General features: G+C 37.1%; 1 protein-coding gene across 1 annotated transcript in view; it reads right to left on the reverse strand.

Annotated features, from left to right (window-relative positions):
- Positions 1 to 5,007: 5,007 nt before the first annotated feature.
- Positions 5,008 to 23,072, reverse strand: part of ar (androgen receptor) — a 27,387-nt gene continuing 9,322 nt past the window's right edge. The window contains exons 4-8 of the mRNA XM_005737846.2: positions 14,454 to 14,726; positions 10,596 to 10,740; positions 6,970 to 7,100; positions 6,711 to 6,862; positions 5,008 to 6,211 (exon numbers count right to left, since the gene is read on the reverse strand). Coding sequence (XP_005737903.1) covers positions 6,053 to 6,211; positions 6,711 to 6,862; positions 6,970 to 7,100; positions 10,596 to 10,740; positions 14,454 to 14,726 — 860 coding nt within the window. The 3' untranslated portion in view covers positions 5,008 to 6,052. The remainder of the gene's footprint in view (positions 6,212 to 6,710; positions 6,863 to 6,969; positions 7,101 to 10,595; positions 10,741 to 14,453; positions 14,727 to 23,072) is intronic.

A 23,072-nucleotide genomic window follows, 5' to 3' on the forward strand; every position in this document is an offset into this window, starting at 1 on the left:
CCAACAACACTAACATTCAGAGCATATCACAGACGGAAAATAAAATGAAAGGTGAATAGAATGAATATTAGCAACTTGTTCAACCATCAGAAGCTATCTCTGTGTATGCTTAGAACCCCCACCAACCCACCCACACACACTCAAAAGCTAAATTTTCTTTTTAAAGAAGTGAAAAGTTCTTTAAATGCTCAATTAAAATACATATTCAGTAGCAATAAAGTGGGCCCCAATCCTCAGCCCATATAAAATGTTGGTGAAGCATCTCCCCTTGTGGCGCTGAATTCCTAAAGTGACCACACAGCGCTATCTGACTACTACCATTATCTTTTTTTTTGTAAACCCTCAACCATCCCCTGAAGAGCATAACTGGTCATGTGGCTCTTCTTCCTGTGGAACTAACAAATTCTGGGAATGAAAGAGCACAGTGGGTCTTACCATTATGCACTATGCGGTTATCTGTCAAAGGCACTTTTGCATTGTATTTATGTTGCCGTCCACTCCTCCCTCCGCATTCCAGTGTACACTGCCAGCCATCCCTCCCTACACCATACCTTGATCCCTCCGCAGTGGATTGGATGGTTGAACTGCATCGAGCATCAATGGAAATTCCCATTCTGATGTCATGCCAATTTATTTAGCCTTGAGCTTCGGTTAATTGCAGCCAAGCGCATGACTCTCAAACGGAGGAGTGCACACAAGAACAAAAGAATGTGTGTTGTGACTGAAAAATCAGCGCTAACGTTTTCCACTCTTGCATTTGGAATTAATTTGTCTGCGTTTTAATGAAGCGCTTATCACTAGATCTGCTCACTGATATCATGGAATTGCATTTAAAGTACATTTAAAGGAGGCTTTTAATTGTTTTCTGTCTCATATATATGTAGTCATAATGACAAATGCTTATATTAAAAATAACACTTATTATTAAAAAAAAACAATTTCAAATAATAAATAATAATCTTGGGTTTTGCGTAAGTAATCTTGACTCCTTTAAACACCCTGTTTTTTTTTTTCTACTCTTGTCTCAGTCAGACGCCAACAAGAAGGGATGTCTTAATATTAGCTAAAGGTGGCTCAAAAGGAGGGTAAACTAAAGAACTGCACCAAATCCAACTAACTAATTTCAAAATGATATCTTCTGGATATTATTTTGAATTGTGAACTGTGTTGTGATGTCACTCCAGCATAAATTAAAGGACTACTTGAAAAAAAGTTGGATTTTGGCCCAAAAGTTTATATAATTGTCTTTTTCATTTTATTTTGCCCCATTGTCTTTCTTTAATGCAGGTTTTTGTAAGTTTAAAATAGAATTTAAAAAAAGAGTAAAACGTGAACCTTTCTTACCCAAATAGTCATCACAAGCACTTTTATTAAATTATTATTATTTTTTAGTAAAAGACAAATCTGTTTTTGAATTCCAAGGCTCCAATAGAGCGTAGTAAAAAGACTGAAGAGTTTAAATTCCAAGAAAACATATACCACTTTCAGAGTCAGAAATATTTTAATTGCCTTTAAAAGATGACACCTTTGAAAAACACACATTTTGAAAAAACAGAGATCACAAAAGATATAAATCATACAATAAACAACTTTGAAAGTCAAGTGTTTGGACACAAAAACAGACATCAAACTGATCAATATATACAGTTACTGTCGCATGTACAAAGAACCCTGTTAATATGCAGTACACTGGGCACATATCAGCTATTTCAGCAAAATACAAACGCCATGACCTTCTTTGAGTAAATCAGTATCAAAATTTTACAGACGCATCTATGTCTTATTAATGCACTGTTGTGTTGGCTGTGCCCGCTGTGAAATGTGTAGAAAAGCTAAACCAGCATAAAACAACAATATTCAGAACCACAGTTAATTGAATGAGTTCTTAACTGCTGCAGCAGTCTTACATATGTAATATATTTTTCTGTAGACAACATGCTTACTGAAAATTCAGTTTTCTGAAAGGTGTCTTGTTTGCATCATGACGGAAATTGGTTTCTCTGCAACTTCCAAAGGGCCAAATCACCTTTAGTCTAAACCCATAGCTGTCCACTGTATTCTCTTTCCTCCCCTAGTTACTCCGCATAGCAAGTAGTGTACAAGAAGACAAGTTAAAAAAGCATGAATATGTTTATTTGTGCAGATGAAGTTGGATGCTCTACAGGGTTTCACTATAGCTTAGGAATGAATAGGCTACAAAGGAGCTGTGAAACTGACTGTGACAGACAGTCGATCACTGTGTACTGAACAACAATTACACCACCAACCAATATACGATAAACAGGTAATACACGGATGTCTGTGCGTCACTTTCTGTAAAGCAAAAAGTTATCCATACAACTACACAAACACATAATACATGCATCTACAATCTTCTAATGGAATGTGGACTCGTTAAGTGCTGAGTTATAAAACATTATCAAATGAATGAATTGTCAAAAGGTGCAGAAAAGACCACAGAAGTTACTTTTGCTGTAAGCACAGAGCAGCTTGATTGTGAGAAGGCAGGATGTGCTACAGTTGAGTCTCAATTACATCAATCAGTTGCATCATATAAGCCATGTTGTAGGCACAGAATGCCTTGCGTTTGAACACTTGAACAGACGTCTTTAATGAAATGTAGATGTGTATAATTGCATCCATTTCTGCAAATGAATGCTTTTCGACTGTTGATTGACTGCGATCGGTTATCTTCAAGGCATTCCACAGATTTTTTTCCTTAATTTTAATATCTGAGGTTTGGCAGTGCCTGTCAAGGATTCTTACAAACTGTCTTGAAAAAAATTGAATTTTTTCTCTGTCATTTGAAATTTGTTGCTCTGTAAAACATTACTGCTGCAATCTAAGATCTCTGGCACCCCGAATCTAATTCAGTATTTGCCTGCATTTGCTGCCATCCTTTTTTGCTTGCATCCCTACAAGACGTTCAGTCCTTGCTCTAGAAACTGACAGCCACAGTGCGAAGCAGTCAGCACAGTGTTGTCGTGCAGACGAAGTAAGAGCTGCTACATGCAGCCCTGTCTGTTACAGCTGATGACATTATGTTAGCTTTCTTCTCATGACTCACTTCCCAGAGGCTTCTAATTGGTCACATCTTTGTTTTAGCTTTAAAAATAAGAGCGCTTGTAGCCAGATTCAACTTTTAAAATAATGTACGTGGCAATGCCAAACATCGGTACTTTTTAAAGGCACTATATTTACACAGTTCTGCATGCACAAAACGAGACAATGTATCTGTTGTAACATTAGTTGCATAATGAATTAATATTTTCATGACCAAATCATATTGTTCCATTTGATAGAAAAGTCACTAAAGAAAAGAGGTTCATTTTACACTGACTGTGGGTAAGGAAACATCTTAACAGACGGTCTTTTTTTAACTTACAAAAAAGCAAAAAGCAAAACAAAGATATCCAGTCTGCATATTTGCTGTTGTAAAGAGCGGTGGGTTCTGCGTGGTGGTCTGCAAGCCAAACAAGGTCAATGTGCTGCTTAAGATGTCTAAATATTAAAGTATTAAAGTACAAAGTGAGCAGATGATGTTTCATTTAAAACGTTTTTTTCATGACTTTGCTGAAATTTCACACTACGCTATGCTTCACAACAATCACAGTACTGATCATGTTCGAGTGCTGGACAATAAAATTCACAGAAGGCTTGAAATGAATGTGAATCTTTCACCTTGTCTTTAACATGTTCTTGTCTCCTTCTGAAAACATACATCACACGTCAGAAACACTTTAACAATGGGTCAAATGAGCAGAATATACAGCTATGAGGGATTGTATTGTGGTGTCAGAGGCTTCAAATAAATCACTACTGTACTGGATTTATAATTTTTGTAATTTGTTTCTTTATACTTATTGAGGCATAACTAGAATATGGACACTTATATATAAGATTTACACTAATCAGTGCACAAAAAGTGAGATTTTTGTCAGTTCTTGTAGAAGTTTAGGCCTATGACTGTTCACTGGACTGGAATTTAGGCACCAAAGAAAACATCAATGAATCGAGGTAATTGATATGGAATTTGAATTTCCGGCAGTTCGGAAGTCTGCAAGTTCACTGGTCGGCCGTTTTGCCCAGAAAAGACTTTTACATGTTTTAGATTTTCTGAGCTTTAACGATTTAGACAATATATGTCTTTCAAATCGTTTACTGTATGGCACTATGGTCCTTTATGCTACAGTCACTCTAACTGCAGCACGGACAAAGATTTTTGCAGCTATGTTCAATGAAATTGTGATCTGGTTGCCTTTGAAATGGTCCCTTCAAATACAGTGACCAAATCCGCGACCGTTCGCAGTCGGTCGCTCTCTTTAAAGTACCTTTGGTGTGACTGCAATAAAACGGCATCAATCTGTTTGTGCTACGGCAATTAACTGCGGCATATCACATAGGGCTGTTCGATATAACGATATATATCGGATGACGATATAAAAATGTCTATGTTTCATTTTACGCTATCGTTTGTTTCGTGGTGTCGCAAAATAAACTGTTTACGGCAATATTTTTTCACCGTTTTGATGGTCACTGCAGTGGCTATATTAAGTTCTCTCTTTCTCTTATATTTTATATAACCACACTACGGACGGACAAGCGCCTGTTTTTATGCGTTGTGGTGAGCAACAATGACGGTAATACCATCGCGTGTCCGCTTGTTTATGTACCACATAAACCTTTCACAATAAAGCTCAAGATCCTGTTGAGACTTTTCAAAATAAACTGAATCACGTGAAAGAGCAGATTATTTACGGATGAGAAGTAGAAAAGAACCGCCAGGTGCTAAAAAATAAAATCTTAGACTCAAACGTTAGAACAGGCTTTTCCCCGCAGCACGCCGTGTAATAAATACTCACAAAGAAAACGGCGGCTGTTACAACTAATGTCTAAAAATGTATCGTTTCATGCATCGGTTAAAACACTCGACTCCAGCTTCCCGCAAGTCGAGCTGCCCGAGATTCACAGAATTTACAGAAAATGTTACATTTTTGTGATTTATATCGACAGAATTCTTATATATGAGATTTTGGTCATATCGCACAGCCCTAATATCACATCAATATGTTACCGGGTGTTGCAAATCATTCAAGGGAATTCACATTAAACAGAAATTCACATTATCTACTTACATTCAGACTTCCACTAGAACCTCATTGATAGATTTGAAACAGAAATTCAAAATTCCTCCACAAATAGCAAGCATAAACTGACAAATGGCGACACGCAGGCAGTCGGTCTGCATTTATAAACCAGACCGCAGTTATTTGGAAACATTCACCAGTCTGATAGAGAATGAAGTCAGTAAAAGTCAGACTGCAAGTGTTTAGAGACTGGTTGCCTCTCACTAGGTGTGCAGCTGTTTTGTGATCGCAAAAGTGGTTGTCCAGAGGTTGACACCCTTAACCTCTGGATAGTTGGTTGCCACAACTACTTGCAATCAACTGCTGAATGCGGAAAAAAAAAAGTAATCATTGGACAAGTATTAAGTAGCAAAGAGGTTGACGTCCTAATTTTACTACTGTGGCATGAAGGATGTGGGTTTTTTTGTGACTGAGCCATACGGGAATCTCACTTTCACAAACATGAAATGAATAGGTGAACTGCAAGGCAGCAGCTAAAATACTTTGGTAATCCGAATATTATTTACGATTTGTGATTTCTTTGTCCGTTATACATAACGATGTCACAAAGGTTTAGGTGATCATGTTTTACAGACTTAACTGCAAATGTAAAGCTGAATCTCTCCTCCATCAGAAAACACAAACAATCCTCTTATGATCTCATGAACCACAAAGCTGTCATAAAAAGACAGCTCTTCAGGTAAAAGCTTTAATAGTTTTGAAGAAACAATCTCAATTATGGCTAAAAAGGCAAAAACCCCCAACCCCAAACGTAAAACGCCTTGAGCAATAAAAATGTGATTACAAGGCAGGGATAAAAGCAGTCAGATTGAAGATGTGGGGAAACAGTTTAAAGCCTTAGTTAAAGTTTACGGAGGCTGCAAGATGAGTCATTTTCTGATTTTTTTTTAAAAAAAAATCTCCTTCTACTTATGAAACAAGATTGGTTTAGCCAAACCTGCCAAGATCTTTGGTACATGTACTGAGATTATTTCTCCAATCATCTCTGGAAAGCTGACCTTGGTGTGAAGTGACTGAGCCTGGACAAAAAGGTCAAAGGTAAACTGATGGAGCTTCTTTACGGTCTGAAACAGAGGAGAAAAGAAAAAATCATAATGTGGATGAAATTTACTACACATAGTATTTGGACAACAGCTTGGGGCACATGAGTCAGACATACACACAGTTAACGCTCTGGCATAAAAATGTGAGGATATGAATCATAGTAAACTCATCCATTAGGCCTTTTCCTGCCTCGAAGACCACTTCTGAGATTTTGACTTCTGAGTAATCAGATTCTTTTCCAATACTAGCATGAAGGATGTTTTTTGTTATGGGCTATTAAAGTACTCCGTCCTATGTGATTTAACTGGATGTGTTTCCAACAAATGTTTTAGTGTAATATAATTACAGCTCCTTCTTTACACTATTTTTCCATTTTTTTTCTCTCAAATTTGCAAAAGTGCATCCATATTCCATGCATCCACAAGTGAGGCTTTTTAGAAACGTTTACAAAAGTATGAATGTATCTTTTTGGAATAAGGATTTTTGTTTTTAGCCTGAAGAAACATCTCACCAACTCACCATCTGGAGAGAGTCCATGAGTCGTGTGAGCTGGTAGAACCTCTGAGATGTGTTCGTAGTCGTTTGAAAGTTGATGAGGCGGTCGAGTTCGTTGATGTAGGTGAGACGCAATTCGTCAAAGTACTTCTGACTCTTCAGACCCTCAACGGGAACTGGTGAAAATAGAAAGAAAAAAATCATGTTCATTTCTGACTGTACTCACTCTTCTGTATGTCCACTTCTTTATGTTTTCATTTTTGGCACGCAGAAGAGTACTTACTAATGCTAAAGAGGAGCAAGGCCTTCATGCAGAGAAACTCTTCCTGGGTGATCTGCAACATCTCAAACTCCTGAGAGAGATGCCTCATCCGTATGCAGTGCTCGTACATGGTGGAAACGTGCATTCTGTGTCTGCAAACGTTAGAGAAAAAAAAAGGTCAGGATGAGGGGATGTAACCTAACGGGAATGTTCAAATCGCAAGAGGTGAAGGAGAAATTGCTTTACACCTTGGACATTTCTCCAGTAATCAGTAACTACTGAAGAGGAAAGAATGTCAGAGGTTAAATCCATTTCCATCCGGCACACTGTCTTTGAATCACATTATAACAATACAGATTTGTGCTGTGTCATCTTTGACATTAGTGCTGAGGACGTTAAAAACACACAAAACTCTTTTACACCAAAATCCAGTCATCCAGCCTAAGCTCAAAGTTCATGATGAGAGCTGATTGGGAATTTAATGTTCGTGCCTGAATGATGGGCAAAGAAGACATTTGTTATCAAACTTTGCCATCTCTTCTAACACGAAATCAATTTGTCACTTATTATGAAGCCGGCAAAAGACAGTTTGGAACATATTCACATTTTTTATTCTGAGAAAATAAAGGTAGAATGAAGCAAATTTTGGGAATTAGAATACAGATGTCAAGGGGGGAAAAAAAACTCAAATTGAAAAAAAAAATGGCATGAGATAGAGAAATGAAATGGAGCTGAATTTCCACCTTCTCACAAGAAATAAATGCAGAGTTTCCAATATGTGCCGGTATATATGAATAATAGTCACCAGGAAGCGTATAATCCAATTATATTGGACTTTCTGGAAAAGCTAACGATGAGTTATGAGCCAAGGTAAAAATAAATTGTAGGTTAGAGCAAGTTTTTTCCCCAGATTCATGATGAAAGTCTGGATACCGAAAAGAAAATGACTGCTCTTTAATTCTATCTCGATAGCATCGCAGTTGATAGGCTGTCTCATGTTGAAGTGGTAATGCTGTTTTATTATATCCATGAAATTAAGCCTGATAAATGTACATCTGATGTGACTGTGGTGTCTTAATTCTCCAATTATGTTGACTGTAATAGGGTTTTTACCCTCTCTAAAGGACAGCCAGCTCGGCAGGAGTAGGAGTGGTAAGCGGCTAATTTCAAAGGTAACAAGGAGTACTTGAGTGCAGTAACACTGCTGCTCACATTTCTTTCACTTAGTTTAAATTATCCACATTTCTGACTTTTATGGTTTCCACCAGCCCCAAATCTGTCCTTAAAAGTTGAGCTCCTGGTTCACCACACCTTGAAAAACAACTGACAAAGTGGTCACAATCACGTTTCCGTGACTTAGCAGGATTTGAATTTTGGACGTAGATGGCTGTACTTTTTGAAAAGTCACATTAGTTCTGGATGCTGTTGAATGTTGCTTTGATTTATATTTTATTACCCCCAAATAATACCTGTCTGTGTAGCTACTTCACAGGCATTCAGCTCATTTAATCCAGTCATTTGATCCAGTTTTTGGCAATGCTTTTCCATTCTTTAATCCGTGCACTCTTTTATACTTAAAAGTACATATGTCTTTTTTTTTTATTTTAGGAAAGAGCTAAACTTATTTGAGGTTATTACAATTAAAACATTTCTTTTTTAAGGGTCATGATCTCATCCTCTTCCAACTCTATCAAACTTCCAATCCTTGGAGTAACCCTTTAATAGAACTTACCTAGAGTACTATCTTTTCAACATTTCATACTTTTAAAAAAAGAGGTTGTGTTCAAGAAGATGCTGCCTTTACCTACAATTTTAACAATTTTAAATATGAACCTACTAAGTGAAAATGCCAGTCATTTAGCCTTTTAAAAACTGTTCATACTCACAAGTATTTTCAGTCACTATGGAAACTTGATACAGTAAAATATCCTCATTATTTATGAGCATAAAAGCCTGATTTTGGTATTGTATTCTTGCATCACATTAAGTTAACATTTTTCAAATTTACATCCACTGGCTACTTTATTAGGTGCACCTCACTGGTGTCAGATTAGGGCCCTTTTGCCTTCAGAACTATTAATTCTTCATGGTAAGGTGCTGGAAACATTCCTTGGATATTTTGGTCCACATTAACCTGGTAGCATCACGCAGCTGCTGCAGATACTTCGGTTGCACACTCATGATACAAATCTCATACAAATCTCCTGTTTCACCATATCTCATATTAGTTCTACTGTATTGAGATCTGGTGATTGTGGTGGCCATTTAAGCACAGCAAACGTCTTATCATGTTCAAGAAATCAGCGTGAGATGATCAGAGGTTTGTGACATGGTGCGATAAAAAGCAGCCATCAGCCATCACCAACACTAGGCTGCAATGTTTGAGGCAGGATTGATCCATGCTTTCATGCTGTTTACACCAAATTCTGATCCTACCATCCAAATGTTACAGCAGATATCAGACTCATCAGACCACACAGCATTATTCCAGTTATCTGTTGTCCAATTTTGGTGAGTCCATGCAAATTTCAGCCTCAGTTTCTTGTACTTAGCTGAAAGGAGTGGCACTCAGGTATCCAGTGCTCATCTGAACACACAATTTGTCCAACTTGGGCTAGACAGATGTATTGTGTGTTTAGAAATACTCTTCTGTATACCTTGGTTCTAACAAGTGGTTATGAATGATTTTCTCTTCTTATAAGCTTAAAGCAGTCTGAGTCATTTTACATTCTGACCTCTGACATCAACATTCACCCAGAATAGCCACTCACTGGATATTTCACGTTTTCTGAACTCAGTAAATCCTATTGTAGAGATGGCTGTGCAGGAAAATCTCAGTAGATCAGCAGTTTTTGAAACACTTCAAAAAACACGCCAATTTAAAGTTACTTAAATCATCTTTCTTCCCCTTTCTAAAGCTCAAAATCTGGCAGATTGTCTTAGCTGTAATTGTAACACATAAACGTAATGAGTTGTTGAAACTGAACAGGTATACTGTGCATAATAAAGTGGCTGGTGTATGCAGATTGCACATTTCTTTCAGGCTGTAACAAATTTGCACTGGTGCTGCACATATGTTTAAAACTACTGTGTAAAAGGATCCTGTACATCACCTGCTTACACTGTTTGAACCAGACAACAACTGATATGTGTTATCTACTCCCAGCAGACTGTGTCAGTCAGCATTTGATGGAGCTAAATAAGAATTCATTTCTTGTAAACATTAGTATTCCCCACTAACTCTCACACAGACATCACCATTGTTGTTGCCGTCTGAAATATTCAGATCGGATTCATCTGCACTCTGCGGGGTTACGACAGTCTGAATGCTAAAAAATTTTCCTTACTTTAATTTCACAGCAACAAAAGAACACCTAAGGAGAAAATTGGATGAACACACTCTTTTAAAAAGCCTGAAACTATTTATGCTTTACATTTTTAACTCTGGATATGTTTTTCTGTTTGTCTGTGAACGGGAAAGAAAATGAAAGGAAGAAGGGAAGATAAAGTGATGAAGGCAAATGAGAGCAGCTGCTTGCTCGCTGGTGGTGATCTCTAAATATAATGAGGAGCGCAGCATGTCAGTGACCCACTAATGGAATCCTTTCAGAGGATTATTGAATTCTAGAATTCAGAGCTGGACATACTCATTGAACACAAGGTCTGGGGCAAAGTATAGCATCCTGCCACTGGCATTCTTATAGGACCTCCATCCCAAGGCACACACCATCACCCCCATCCATGACTGCTGAATGATAGTCATCTGGTCATCCACATGGAGATTTCTGAAACCTGGGGACATACACACACACAATCACAATCAAAAATGAAATAATCTAATCTCTATCAAAGCACTTATTGTATGATTACGTGAGTTTGAAGATTGTGCCAGGGCTCAGCATTTTTATATACACTTTTTAAAATTATTTTTTAGGGAAACTTTCAGACTTTATTTCATCAGGTAGTAGAGAACAAACTGAAGAGCAGAGAAAGAGCAAAGGGAGTGACATGAAGGGAACTGTTCAAATGGGCAGAAACCGGCAGCCTTTCACTTGTTCGACCAATTGAGCTATAGAGTTGCCATAGCCACAGCTTTATGTGACTGTTCTAGTGACCGCCTTGGGTTGAAAAACAAGACTTAAAAGAGGATGAACAATGAAACGAGCAAAAGAAATGATTCTGTACAAGTAATTTCCTACCATATAGGACTTGTAAATCTTAATTAGGTAAAATCACATCCAATTTTGATATTGTTATGGTTTAAAGTTAGAGGAGTAAGCAATCTGACTGACACACGTCCCAGAAAACAGAGTTTAGTCCATTGCTGTTTGGTAATCTTCACCTCTGCTAAACTGACTAAATGAGCTGGACTTCGAGAGTATGTCAGTGTTGCCATTTTTATCTGGCAAATTATATGACTTTGCTATGACGTACAGACCCGTTGACCAATAAGTTCTGTTAGTTTTTGTCAACTACCTTTTTTTTCTTCAGAAAATAAGACAATAACTAAATAAAATAATAATAAAAAATAATCCACGAGGACAAAAACTATGATGCAATGTAAATACGTGTCAATACGTAAAAACGAGGTGAAAATATTCTGGAAGGAGACGAGATCCATTCAGAAGTAATCGCTCATTTAGCTCCCATACCTCCCATACCTCCTATTTGTTTCCTGTCAAAATGTGACAAAATATATCAATTTCTACTAGGTTCTACGATCTTATGATATTTAGTCGACTAAAACTAAAAGCATTTATCTGCTTAAATAACTAAATAAAAATTTGCTCTCAAAATTAACTCTGACCTCCATAAATTTTTCATATCAGTTTTGGCTAGCAAGACCCCTCCCTCTTGTCCAAACGGGGAGGCTTCAGAATTCAGAGAGCAGTAGGTGATGTCACGATTGCTACATCTGTCTTTTATACTAAGTCACTGATAATGACACAGGACATGCTGATTCTTTATAATCTTTTAAAATACTGGATACGCATGTGGCTGGGAATTAGAATGGGAGAGAAAAGAAGGTCAGTAGATCGATGCCCACAACCAAGGTTATTATAGTAAACTAAACTACTACTAACTCAAATTAGATGTGAAAAAACTTTTTGTTAACAACAATAAAAACTAGGCTTTTGAACTTAAATGATTTAGTGAACCTGGAATATTATTTACTGATTTTCCTAAATCTTGCTTCTGACACGTTCTCCATTCAATAGAGACAAGAAAATCCACTCTGGAAACTAACTGAAACTAAGTCTCTCTAAAACCTCAGAACAACCTTTGTCCAGGACAAATGCAGACAGTTTGAACTTAAAACAGTAATAGAAATGGTGGAGAAATGGGAGAAAGAGGAGAAAAGAAATTAGTGAGCCGTTAGTGAATACCCTCCCTCTTGTCTCTCCAGCTGCTCAGAATGGAAGGCATCCAGCCCTCTCCAAGGACACAATGGGGGAAATAAAAAACATGAATGAATGAATGGGTGAAAGAATGAATAGGCTGTGGCTAGGGACTTCCCCAGCAACAAAGCTTAAAGTCTATCAAAATTCCCCCCAAACATCAAACAACAAACTTTTGTGTTGTCTTTGATTCATAATTAAGTATAACGTGTCACCAAATCTATTTTTAATCTGATGCAAAAATAAATAAAATAAAAAATAAAAACACTTGGCTGTGTGGCTGCAGTACACAACTTTAATTCAGCGATCAGAAACTAAAACATTTCTGCTTGGTCAAGTGACATCTGTTTGAAAACTCTCTGTGAGTGTAGACTATAGAATTAGAGAGTGAGGAACAAATTGTGCCTGTTTTGAACTTGAATGTTATTTGTCTGTGCCAATAATTGTGTTTGTATAGATTGCAAAATGCTCATGCTTGTTCTGAACGTCACCAGACTATTTGCGTGATTCGCTTGCCATACCTGCACCAGAACTGCCTCTCGGGTCATCTGGCACATGGCCTGATGTTCCAAATGGGCAGGTCAAAAACCTTTAGTGAGGCAGCTTTAAAATTTTATGCTTCACACCAGTGGGACAGCCTGTCCATGAGGTCTGAAATTATCAAATGCATTTTCCAATTCTTTTCATTCCAATCAATCCAGCTTTTTTATTAGAATGTCTAGTTTCTTAATTATTCTTTTAAAATCTTTTTTCATGTACTGGTTTTGAGATCTCATTATCAGTTTGTTAGTCTTCTGTATAACATTTTGAATGTCATCAGTACCTGAATGAGAGGTCATATGGTATCTACTGCAGAATGGTGCACACACAAGAGCATCTATCTAACAACCTACAGGCAAAACTACTAAATCTTCACATAGCTGCGAAATCTCAGTCATTAAACAATGTCTGCTGCACATGTTTGAATTTCCTCATTGTTGTGTTTTAATATGGGGCAAATTATTAAAACAACCTTTTTCAAACATTTTATTATGGGTAGGAGGAGAAGAATAGTTTTCTGTGACTGGAAAATAACTGATTTCTTTTTCCATTTAGGTTTTTTTTTTGGTGGGATGAATCATCAAGCTCTACCACCACAGTCCGTCTGGGTTTTGTGTCCAGGTGTATGAGCACAGTGACACCTCTTTTCTCCTGTTACATTTTTCCTATCAGACAAAAGAAAAAAGGCCACAGGTTGCAGCTCAAAAATCTATCACTAGAGCTGTTCCGCTTCATTGTCTTACAGGTTGGACGGTTCTTACGAGACCGAATCATATTTAGAATTTGAAGAAAAAAGAATAATTTATCTTCGCGTGTTTTTTCTCTCTCATCTTAACAACTGATCAAATAATACTTGTATGTGATGAGAGGCTTGTAGTTACAAAGCCATAGTAATCTTCACCTCACTCTTCAGTTCCTCTGAGCTCTTTGGAGCATTTTGGCATTCTTTCGCTCATTGTATTGGTTTCATTCACTCTCTTTGCTCTCATCAGCAGGCAGCTGTTTTTTAGTGAAAAAGCTCTCATAAACCCACAGAACCTTACATTGCCAGCACCAAATCACATACAGACAGTGACGAGCCAGTTTCATGCTGGTTAATGACAGCGAAACAAAATCACCAGCCAATTACGCAAAGGTGTGAAGTCCAGGTTTTGTGTTTGGGCAATAACTTTTTGGATAGTTAAGTTTGCGTAAGCACAAAAGTTCAATTTACATTATGGAGCTGTTTCTGTGACATACAGTTGGATGAGCACAGTGAAAGAGAGTGGCTAGACAGTTTTGTCAGGAGTTTGTAGAGGCCATAACAAAGCTGAGAGCAGATGTACATGTATTTCTTAAACACAATTACAGTACTAATGCTGCTCTGTGCCTGCCGATTGCTTAAACGAGTAACAGTTTTAACTTTTAATTTAAAAGTGGCAGCCTCTGTTCGAGACTGGGCAAAGACACAAAGACAGGCTATCCGGTGTACTAATCTCTTAAAGATCAAACTGGATCCATCTGCTAATGATAACTCAAAAGCAAAAAAAGATAATCTTATCACCTCTGCTGCAACCACTGTCCTACCTGGCAATCCTTTTGCCCATTTGACCACTTTGACAAGTTGTCTCTCTCCCAGTTCGTTGAGGCTGGTGAGCAGGGTGGCAGCGGAGTCCGGCTGGCCATAGTCATGGCCTGCATTCACAACCTCTGGCTCAATGGACTCCAGGATGTTGAGGAAGACCAGGTGGGAGTTCAGTTGCACACCAGATTTAGGAGAGACATGTGGATCCACTGGATCCTGAACACCATGCTCTTCTTCTGGGCTTTTTTGTTGTCCAATCTTCTTCAGCTTACGTGCTATAAACAAAAAAATGATTTCATGTCTGTAAAGGTAACAGTTCTCATCAAGTTCAGGTTTGACAGATTTTTTTTAAGTTATCAATCCAAATCTACATCTGGACCAATACAAGGAGAAGGTTTCTTCTTATCCTGTAGCAGCCATTCTGCCTAAATGATATCTGCAGGATAAAATTGTGTAATTATTAACAGCAGCTGGCTGATGCCATAAAAAAATTTCAGTTATCATTCTGATTGCTTGATTTCAATGAAAATTAATCAAATCAATCCATTACATCCCCACACGCCATCTGGAACATATGGCTCTTTTTTATATGTAATATCATAGGAAACCAGAAAAAAAGCATTAACAGACCATACAAGTACTGCTGAAATAGTGCATTCCTCTTTCCAAATAATATGTCAGAAATGCCCCATACTGCAACTGTGGACTGTGAACTATTTTAAAAGAAATATTAAATTTGTCTCAATAATACTCAATACTGTGCTACTAATAGACTAGAATATTGAATCATATTTGATTTGAAAGAGGACTCACTGAACAGATGAGCCTCGTCTGATAGAAAGCCTACTGTCATCATGTGCGAGTCCTTACTGGTAATGCGGACATGAAAATATTCTTTTTCTTTTTGCCTTTGCAGAGTCCTAAAATATTTCCTTTAACTATACAGTTCAGTAAATTGTGCATTTCTACCTTACAATTGTGTTTCTTTGTGCAATGTATGTATCTTAAGAAGTCAAAGACAACAAAAGCAAAACCAACAAATACTGTATGTTAAAGTAAACATACTGGTTTCCCATCTTGAGCTTAACAAAGCTGTAATTCCTTCCTCCACAAATGCTGAAAATCCTGCAGCAGCTGCTCCATATGGCAACCTGCACTTACAAACCAAATTAGAGCAGCAGAAGCTGCCAAATACATTTAGCTCTTTAGCAGTCAGATTTAAGATCACCTATAATTTTTTTCCTAGAACAGTTATATGAACGGTTAAGCTTCGGCTCAGCCTGTCATTTGGGAATGTCAGCCCTGCTGAAGAGCAAGTGACAGGAAAATACAAATGGCAACAATGTGATGAGTGTACTGAAGAACACACACTTATGTGCTCTGGCGATTTTTGAAGTGCAACAGGATCTTTTGTACAGGCGTAATTTTACAATGTATTTCTCTGACAATTAATCTGTTGTAGTGTCTGGGGGAAACAAAAAAGACAAGAAGATGGAGAATCAGACTATGAGGAACATATTAAATTTTTAATCTGTTTTATCAAAGCTGAGTGACAGTAAAAAAGTAACTGTTAATTGTCGTGCAATTGCCTCTTGCAGCTTCTGTGTGTAAAGAATGTCTAATTAAAACTGCAGCCTGGCTCTTCAGTTTGATAAATATTGAGCTGCCAGTTATAGACACGACTTAAGTCTCTCTCAGGAGTGGCAGAGCTGAAAGAAAATTGCAGATTATATAAGATGGATAATTTGTAAGTCTCACATTTCCACTCCTGATCCAATAACAAATATTTCAAGTAAAAATGGTTTATTAAAATTTTTTCCTTTGGATTCTCAACTGGTGACACAGGCAGGCATCTGATCTTTGCAGAGAACAATGTAAATGGTTGGGTCGAGCCAACGTGACACTCTCCATACTTGAGTTGAAGCCAATATAAAGAGACAGAGACACCCAATGAGTGGATTCAGGCTTTGTTACGCTCAAAGACTTGGTCTAGGAACAATAAATATGTCAAATCAGTGACAACCACCTGCATTAACTTGCATACGTTGCATACGCTTTGGCATCCGTGTCAATATTTCCAGCTCAAAGTGGCAGTAAATAAGCTGCTCCCTTATCCAGAACAAACCCATTTTCTCTCATATCAAATTCCACAGGCGAACTTTACCACTCTTTTTTTGCCAGGTCGATTAGTTGCTTTTGATAGTATCTGCATTGCAATCACAATATTTATAGAATTCTATTTTTGGATAACTTCAGCTCATGTGTGATGTCTTGCATTCTAAGTTTTGTCATTAGTTGTAAATTTTGTTTCTGAAATTATGAAAGTGTGATAGGATGGCAAAACTGAACATTAAACCAAGTCACAAAGCGTCACGTGCCAGAGAAATGCTCACATTTCTATATAAACATAAGAACTGTAAATTCAACATGCAAGTTCTTTACATTGTATACCATAATAATATATGGTAATGAAATCTCCAGGACAACAATATAATATTTTGATCAGAATCATATATATTGTCCATCCATCCACACGACATTTGAGTTCTGTTTTGGGGAAAATGCAGCTTAAACTCAGTTGAATGGAATAACATAATTCATTCAAATAATTTATTCAAAAAACAGTGAGGGAAATACGCTCAGGATAAATGTACGTATTACAATCAGGTTAAGTTATTTTTAGCTCGTAAGTGTGTAAATACCTTGAAATTTTACATTGCTGTGATGTGACGAATCTAGATTAAAAAAACATTTAATAACGAATGTAATAAAACATTTAAAAACAGTTCTTAGTCAGCTTTTTTGGAGATAAATATATTTTTTAATTGTTTCTGTAAGAATAAAAACTTATTAAACCTTTACTAGTTCTTCCTATTTTATCTTTGTATTACTTTAAATTCCAGCAAACCGTAAATAGATATGAAGTTAACTCTGAACCATGAAATAATCTAATTAATCTTTCATGCAATTTATTTTGTTTTTTCAGGGAGAAAAAATCACAATGGAATGTAGAATTCTCAAAGACTCACAAAAACACATGTATCAGGTTTGATATGCTTAGTTTTGAAGCGTTAAAACAATGAATCAACGCTGGGACAATGTAAAACTTTCTGTTCAGTGATCATTCTGGACTTCACACCGCAGCGTGTTTACTTGGAAACACAGATTTAGTGTCCCTGTCAAAATGTCAAGTAAGTGCGTGAAATGTAAATCCTTCTGAAAAGAAGTGTTCATTATCTCCTCTTAATTACTACTGTTCTGTTTTTTGTATAGTATTTTATGCATTTGTACACACGATATCGTGTGTGATGCAGCTGATTTGAAAAAAAGAGAAAAAAAAAACTATTTGACTGCACAGAAAACATTAAAACTAAATAAAGAAATAGCAGAGAAAGCTCAGAGGTTAACGAAGAGAAATTATTATTCAGTTTATTTTGCCTGTTTTTGTCTCTTCGTCCTGGTAAGACATGTTGTAATGCCCTCCTTTCATGTTATTTACTAACCAGTTTTGGTTGGTAAGTCTGCTATTTCAGTTAAATCATTTTGAGAGTTTTCTGATTGGCTGTTAAGCACCAAGAGAGAAACTGTAACTGCCTACAACTGTCATTAAGTGTTTTAATTACTGTTTTAAAATGGGGTTTTTTGTGTGTTTTTCTGAAAAGACTGCACTAAACAAACAGAATAACAACATAAAAATTAGTTCTATATCTAATGAGCACTTGGATTTTTTCTTTGAAGAGAAAATGGTGAGATATTATATAGCATTTTAGTAAATTAAATCAATAAGTGAATGAACTTTAGTTATTTGTGATTTTTGTCTTGCTATTGCTGCCAGTATAAAGGGATTAGTTAAATCAGTATTTGTCAAAAGCATCTTGGCAGTCACACAAAGGTTGTTCTGAGGTTTTAGAGAGACTAAATGACTCCAGTTCTTTAACAGTACAGGTGCTATATGAATTGGAACAAATTGGTGTTTTTAATATTGGTGAAATCAAGATCTTTGTTAATTATTAGATAACACCAAAAAAGTTTGGGACGATGTATAAAATCTAAATGAAAACAGAATCCCTGAAAACCCATATTTTAATCACATGAGAACTTGAAAATTATCACATTTTTAAACCAACTAAGTGTACCACGTTAATGGCTGTGTTTTTACCACAGTGTAGTATTCCTTCTTGTTTCAACAACAGTCTGTATTTGCCTGGAGACCAGATCCTGGACTTTGGAGAGGAACATTGTCCCATCTTTGTGCGATATAAGAGTCTAGCTGGGCAACAGTCCTGGGTATTCACTGTCACATTTTTGTTTCATGACGCTATTTTAATAGCTGCAGCAAGTGATTTAGTATTATCTTGCTGAAATATGCCAAGCCTCGCCTGAAAAAGTTATCTGGATAGGAGTATATGTTGCTCTAAAACCTGTATATACTTTTCAGCACTGGTGCCTGTCCAGATGTGTAAGAAGTCCAAAGGCACTCAAACATGCCCATACTGTCAGAGATGCAGCGAGTCCCTCTCCTCTTTAGCTTAGAGGTTTACATGTTTTCCAAAAAGTTTTTTGGGTTTTTTTGAGATAATTTCCGTGACAAAATCTTACCTGATCTGTGAAGATCTTGTCAGAGGAGACCAGTGAGAGGCTGAGTGACTGCTTCAAAACCACAGACTGGGATGTAATATGTAGTCCACAGGCAGTGTTGGGGAGTAACGGAATACATGCACCTCCGTTACGTATTTCAAATACAAAATATGAGTAACTGTATTCCGTTACAGTTACCGTTTAAAAAGGGGGTATTCAGAATACAGTTACTTTGTTGAAATAAAAGGATTACACGGCGGTATTTTCCTCTTTCCTTTGTTAGGCTATGCCCTCGCTATTTTTGGCAATTCCACGCCGGTGGAAACTCAAACAAAACACGAATTAAGAGGCTCAAATGCCTGTGTCTCAATCTTGCCTCTCATAATGACGTGAAGAAATATTTAAAAAAAAAGATTTAATATGAAGGCAATAAGAGAGTGTTACAGGCATCGCCCTAAAGAATGTAGCCTCATGGGCAATGTAGTGCTGCAGGGAGAATAGACTGCCATACCCGCTATGTGTCTGTGAGCGAGGGAGGGAGAAAAAGGAGAGTACGAGCTGTCACCGAGCAGAAAGAGTGCTCTCTCCCTTCCTTTTAACTCTTTATATCGGACTTCAGATACAACATCACTAAATGTCACCTCCAGAAGTTCTGTTATGATAAAGTCATCAGTGGTTGTGTATCTGAGGAGAATGATCTGGAGAACAGGAAGGTCATCACTGACTTTGTCATCTAGTGTGAACTCAAACACCAGTTCTATGAAGCAGATGGTGGTTGACTTCCAGAGAAAACTCCCATCACATTGTTGAACATCAGGGTCAGGAACAAACTGCTGGGAGTTCACCTTGTAACACTAAACTGGACTGGTCACGTAACACTCAAACTTTTGCAACAGGGGCCAAAGTCAGCTTGGACATTACTGAGGACATTACTCAGATTACGGCACCTAATATTGATTTTCAACATTGTCCCTTGCAAGCAGATCTTTCTCCAGATTGTGGGACTCTTTCAATGATGATATTATAGTATAAGTATAATCAGTGCTTGATGTTCAAAGGCGTCAATTTTATGTTGAGGAACATTTTACTGAAATTGTTCCACAATTTGTAGATGCATTTTTTTTGCAGATTGGTGAATCTCTGCCCATCTTTACTCCAAAGAAACTCTGTAAGATATTATTTTTATAAATGCTTATGTTACTAACATGTTCTCTATTAACCCAATTAGTTGCAACATGGGGTTACAGCTTTTTATTGCCCCCATCCAAAGTTTATTGAGATGTACTGCTGAGATTAAATTGAGTTATTATTTTTCACGAAAAAGTAAAATATCTGTTTAAATATCTTTTTAAAATAAAATATGGATTTATGAGATTTGCAAATAATTGCATTCTGCTTTGATTTACATCCTACATCTTTGGAATTTATCTTATTTATATCAATCAGAGAAAGCATGCAAACAGGGACACAAACCAGCACCTCACAGGTTACTACTTGACTGCTCTAACCTCAAGTCTTTGTCTAATCTAAGTTGCCCAGATAAGCAGATATACGTAACCTTGAATTCAACCATTTTGGATGACAGTTCTTAAGGGATCTGAGCCTCTGCCTGGCTTGGGAAGACTTTGGAATCTGACAGGAGGAATTAGGGTAAATTGCTGGGGAAAAGGTCGTTCTACCTTGAGGCAAACGGAGAGATGTGAAATACTAATGTTATAGTTTGAACTCTGGAAGTGTTGTGCTAGAATTACAATAACGAGAACTGCTTGCTCTTGGACAAAGCCCAATTCTAGGTGTTCAAAACAAAGGAATACGACCCAATGGATGGTACAGCTGCAAAGCAAAACTCTGACGTGAAATCTGTATTCTACTGCCTGATTGAATTCTTGGTCATTTGAGCTGCTTGCCTATTCTTCTTGTTCCCTTCTCAATGTCAATTCTATCTTCATTACTCTGACCATTCATTTTCTTGCTCACCATTTGCAAGCTAATCAGTCTTCGGATGTCCATCCTTCAAATCTCTGTGTTCTTCTGTCACTCTGCCTTTCAGACTCTTTGTTGCAACCTGGCTCCAACTCATCTCCACCCCATCTAAGTCACTATATTAGTTCTTCATCTCCACCATCAGCAGCATCTAGACTCCAAGACTGTTTTGCCCTACCATTGTAGGTTCTACGATCTGCCATGCTCTACCTTCTTTGGAGTTTACCAGCAATATAGTTTATTTCTGAGAATGTGTACTTCAATGAATTATGTTCACTTGTTTCAACAATCTGTTATTGTTCAACTTTAAAAAAACAAAACAAAAAAACCCGAAGAAGTAGATTTAACTCTCGTTTGTTGACTGTGAAGCACTAGCCAGTGTGAATTTTAACATCCATCTCTTATATTCAGGTCTTCAGGTACTTTGAAGCCTTTATTTGACTTTGAAAGACTAGCATCAGCAATCAAAACAAATTGATAAGAAAGCGATTGACTTACCTTGAGGCAGACAGGGAACTATGAAACACCATGGTAAATGGTAAATTGACTGGTTCTCATATAGCGCTTTCCTACTCTCATAAGCACTCAAAGCGCTATTATATTTACTGAAGCATTGCGCTAGCCCTGCCCTATAATTCAGATGACTTCCATTACCTGTTTTGGGATAAAACCTGCACATAATCCTGGATAGTACAACTGAATAACTTTTACCACTGTAATAAACTGACTTCATGACTGTGATTTTTTTTAAACTAAAGTAATATTACAAAATCAAGCAGTGGAACTTTGACAGAATGGCCCCAATTCGCTGAGCTGCCTTATTTTTTCAACAAATGCTGGAGAAAAACAGTGGCTTATGTGCATCATTATTTTATAAAGGTTTAACTCTGACTTGCAGATTGTGATACACATCTCTTATACTCTTGTCAAAAGAAGTCAGGGGTTGGGTTCTGAAACTGCAAAGTTTTTAAAGAATGTTAGGCAGTTTAATGTTCTCCATGAAATGTATTTCCACTGGGACAGCAGATGTGCAGTGAGCTTTCCTGTGACTGCTCAAAATAAAACTCCCATCATGCTTTGGTGAAAGTAACTGTTTGTTATCGGTTTGCAGATGTAATTAACATTCCAGAAATAATATGGAATTTAAATTATAAGAATAACTCATAAGAATTATGATTAAAATAAATGCTTGACAGACAGACCTTCTAAACTACAAGAAGTGAAACAAATAGATCAAATCTAGTAGTAGGGTTATTATTTAAGGCATATAGATGCCAGTGGATTTGACATTTGGTAATACATTAATCATCATATTCTCTAAGCATTTTAGGACTTTAAAGTATTTCCAGTAAAACACCCTCTGGGGTAATAGGACCAAACATATAATTTCTCTGCTTCCACTTCCACAAAATTATTGCCATATATTTCCCTGTTAGATGCCAAGAATGAATTACATGTCTGTGATGAGAAGATAAGTGAAAGGAACTTTTTAGCCACAACCAGAAAAGGTGTCCCTTTTTACTAACAATCACAGCATTAGATCACATTTTCCCTCCATGCGTTTGTCAGTGACTGGTGGCAAAATTACCAGCATGTCTGCTGCTTTAATTCACATGTCTCATGTCAGCTTTGTGCTTCTAGTACAATTTTCACCGTTAACAGAATGAGAAAATGGAAGAGAGTGAAAATTGAACACAAGCCTAAAATTAGTGCACTACATGTCAATCTTTACAGCCTAATATGACGAGCAGGTCTTGGTGACAGTAAGGAGAAGTGAATGGAAGAGGTCTAAATTGCATGGCAGCTCAGTCAGGGGCTTGATTATCAGTAACATCCCCTATTGTGATGATGCTGCAATTGAAGAGAGCCAGATAAGATGTGCAGTGCAGAAAGAATAAAATACTTGGTCTGAGGAAACCATTAATAGTGTCACTTTCAGGGCTTCACTTTTTTTGTAGTGCTTTGTTCATCTTTTTTTTCCTCTCTCTCTCTCGCTCTCTCTCTTTTTTTTAAATATATACACACACACACACACACACACACACACACACACACACACA

This window comes from Pundamilia nyererei, unplaced genomic scaffold, assembly GCF_000239375.1.
Source record: "Pundamilia nyererei isolate P.nyererei 1_Seehausen unplaced genomic scaffold, PunNye1.0 scaffold00080, whole genome shotgun sequence".
Classification (NCBI taxonomy): Eukaryota; Metazoa; Chordata; class Actinopteri; order Cichliformes; family Cichlidae; genus Pundamilia; species Pundamilia nyererei.